Here is a 3,398-nt window from a genome sequence, read left to right as displayed (position 1 = left end):
TTTTTTTTTTTTTTTTTTTTTTTTGAGGTGGAGTCTCACTCTGTCACACAGCAGGCTGGTGTGCAGTGGCCCAGTCTTGGCTCACTGCAACCTCCACCTCCTGGGTTCAAGTGATTCTTCTGCCTCAGGATCACCTGACATCAGGAGTTTGAGACCAGCCTGGCCAACATGGCGAAACCCCATCTCTACTAAAAATACTAAAAAAAATTAGCCAGGCATGGTGGCACGCACTTGTAGTCCCAGTTACTTGGGAGACTGAGGCAGGAGAATCGCTTGAACCCGGGAGGTGGAGGTTGCAGTGAGCTGAGACTGCACCATCACAATCCAACCTGAGTGACAGAGCGAGACTCCATCTCAAAAAAAAAAAGAAAAATATAATTATCCTGGAGTGGTGGCAGGCACCTGTAATCCCTGCTACTTGGGAGGCTGAGGCAGGAGAATCGCTTGAACCTGGGAGGTGGAGGTTACAGTGAGTTGAGATCGTGCCATTGCACTCCAGGCTGAGCAACAGAAGCAAGACTCTGTCTCAAAAAAAAAAGGCCAGGCGTAGTGGCTCACGCCTGTAATCCCAGTACTTTGGGAGACCAAGGCGGGTGAATCACCTGAGGTAAGGAGTTCAAGCCCAGCCCAGCCAACATCGTGAAACCCCGTCTCTACTAAAAATGCAAAAATTAGCCAGGTGTGGTGGTGTGTGCCTGTAATTCCAGCTACTCGGGAGGTGGAGACAGGAGAACTGCTTGAACCCGGGAGGTGGAGGTTGAATGAGCCAAGATTGCGCCATTGCACTCCAGCCTGGATGATAGAGCACGACTCCGTCTCAAAAAAAAAAAAGTAGTTGGCTTCTACCTCATTAATCCTAAGAACTCACACAACCAGGACCCTGGAGTCTATTGATTAGAACCTGGTCCAGGAGAATGAATTGACACTAATCTGTGCTTGTGTTCTCTGTCTCTAGCAATTGGGCAGATGTGTGAGGCACCTGTGGTGACCCGAGAGTGGGTGTTGGACAGTGTAGCACTCTACCAGTGCCAGGAGCTGGACGCCTACCTGATACCCCAGATCCCCCACAGCCACTACTGATAGCAGCCAGCCACAGGTACAGAGCCACAGGACCCCAAGAATGAGCTTACGAAGTGGCCTTTCCAGGCCCTGGGAGCTCCTCTCACTCTTCAGTCCTTCAACTGTCCTGGCTACTAAATATTTTATGTACATCAGCCTGAAAAGGACTTCTGGCTATGCAAGGGTCCCTTAAAGATTTTCTGCTTCAAGTCTCCCTTTGAAATCTGCCATGAGCACAAAATTTTGGTAATTTTTCACCTGAGAAGATTTTAGACCATTTAAACGCCACCAATTGAGCAAGATGCTGATTCATTATTTATCAGCCCTATTCTTTCTATTTGGGCTGTTGGCTTAGGGCTGGTAGCACAAAGTGGCTTGGCCTCAAGAGAACAGCTGATTTCCCTAAATTTGCTTCTCTAAAACCCTGTGTTCACAAAGGCAGAGAGTCAGACCCTTCAATAGAAGGAGAGTGCTTGGGATGGATTATGTGACTTAAAATCAGAATAGTCCTTGGGTAGTTCTCAAATGTTGGAGAGGAACACTGGGGAGGAAATTCTGAGGTAGTTATTAGAAATGAAAATGAAACTTGAAGGCTGGGCATGGTGGCTCATGCCTGTAATCCCTGCACTTTGGGAGGGTGAGGCAGGTGGATCACTGGAGGTCAGGAGTTCAAAACCACCCTGGCCAACATGGTGAAACCCCATCTCTACTAAAAGTACATAAATTAGCCAGGCATGGTGGTGGACACCTGTAATCCCAGCTACTCAGGTGGCTGAAGCAGAAGAATCGCTTGAGCCCGGGAGGTGGAGTGGTTACAGTGAGCCAAGATCATATCACGGCACTCCAGCCTGGGTGACACAGTGAGACTGTGACTCAAAAAAAAAAAAAGGAATATGAAACTAGAAGAGATTTCTAAAAGTCTGAAGTATATTTGCTAGATTTCTAAAGAATGTGTTCTAAAACAGCAGAAGATTTTCAAGAACCGGTTTCCAAAGACAGTCTTCTAATTCCTCATTAGTAATAAGTAAAATGTTTATTGTTGTAGCTCTGGTATATAACCCATTCCTCTTAAAATATAAGACCTCTGGCATAAATATTTCATGTCTATAAAATGACAGATCCTACCAGGAAGGAAGCTGTTGCTTTCTTTGAGGTAATTTTTTTCCCTTTGCTCCCTATTGCTGAACCACACAGCTTCATAAATAACTTTGCTTGCTGAAGGAAGAAAAAGTGTTTTTCATAAACTCATTATCCAGACTGTTTATAGCTGGTGGAAGGACTAGGTCTTCCCTAGCCGCCCCCCAGTGTGCAAGGGCAGTGAAGACTTGATTGTACAAAATACGTGTTGTAAATATTGTGCTGTTAACACTGCAAATAAACTTGGTAGCAAACACTTCCACCATGAATGACTGTTCTTGAGACTTAGACCAACTGACTATCTCAGAGCCTTTTCACTGTGCTTCAGTCTCCTGCTCTGTAAAATGGGGGTGATGATAGTATCTACCTCTTAGGATTTATTGAGGCAGCTTAAATACCTTTTGTATTTCCTGTTGCTACCAAAACAAATTGTTGCAAGGTCAGAAGTCTGAGGTGGCTCAACTGTTTCTTTGTTTCAGGTTTCATGAGGCCAAAATAAAGGTGTTTGCAGGGCGTTTTCCCTTCTAGAGGCTCTGGGAATAAGTCCTTGCAGTTTTAGAACTAAGATCCCTGTTTCCCACCGGCTGTCGGCTGGGCATCATTCTCAGCTTCTTGAGGTTCCCCACATTCCTAGGCTTCTGGTCCGTCTGCCTCCATCTTCAAAACCAGCAATGGGTGGTCAAGTTTTTCTCACACTGAATCTTGCTGACTGCTGCATCTTTCTAACTCCTGCCAGAGACATGTCTCTGTTTCTAAGGACTCAAGTGATTAGATTGCACCCACCTGGTAATCCAAAGTGATCTTCATATCTTAAGGTCCATAGCCTTAGCCATACCTGCAAAGTCCCTTCACAGCAGTACCTAGATTAGTGTTGGATTGAATAACCAGAAGACAGCAATCAAGGGAAGACATCTTTAGAATTCTGCCTACCACTTGTATTTACCATGCTTAATCCACAGATGACATTCTCTATCATTATTTCCTGGTCCTCACACTGCTCAGAGATTGGAACCCTTTTTGAGCAAAGAGAATGAAGTCATCACACAATTCAGTCCTGCTGTATTTGCTGGAGACAGTGAAGGAAGATAGGGAAAATGGAGCTAACTGCCAATATTACATTTTATATCAGTCTTTATCATAGCCCTATGAAGTGGGTATTTGTTACCTCATTGGAAAAATGGGAGTTGAATCTCAAGTTCCTT

The 3,398-nt window shown here is 44.9% G+C and overlaps 1 protein-coding gene across 1 annotated transcript in view; it reads left to right on the top strand.

Moving 5' to 3' along the window:
• Window positions 1-2,458, top strand: part of BRCA1 (BRCA1 DNA repair associated) — a 92,796-nt gene extending 90,338 nt beyond the window's left edge. Inside the window, exon 21 of the mRNA XM_017867636.1 lies at window positions 919-2,458. Coding sequence (XP_017723125.1) covers window positions 919-1,080 — 162 coding nt within the window. The 3' untranslated portion in view covers window positions 1,081-2,458. The remainder of the gene's footprint in view (window positions 1-918) is intronic.
• Window positions 2,459-3,398: the final 940 nt, after the last annotated feature.

The sequence above is a fragment of the Rhinopithecus bieti genome, unplaced genomic scaffold, assembly GCF_001698545.2.
Source record: "Rhinopithecus bieti isolate Rb0 unplaced genomic scaffold, ASM169854v2 scaffold_4544, whole genome shotgun sequence".
Classification (NCBI taxonomy): domain Eukaryota; kingdom Metazoa; phylum Chordata; class Mammalia; order Primates; family Cercopithecidae; genus Rhinopithecus; species Rhinopithecus bieti.
This window is presented reverse-complemented; position numbering and strand designations above follow the sequence as displayed.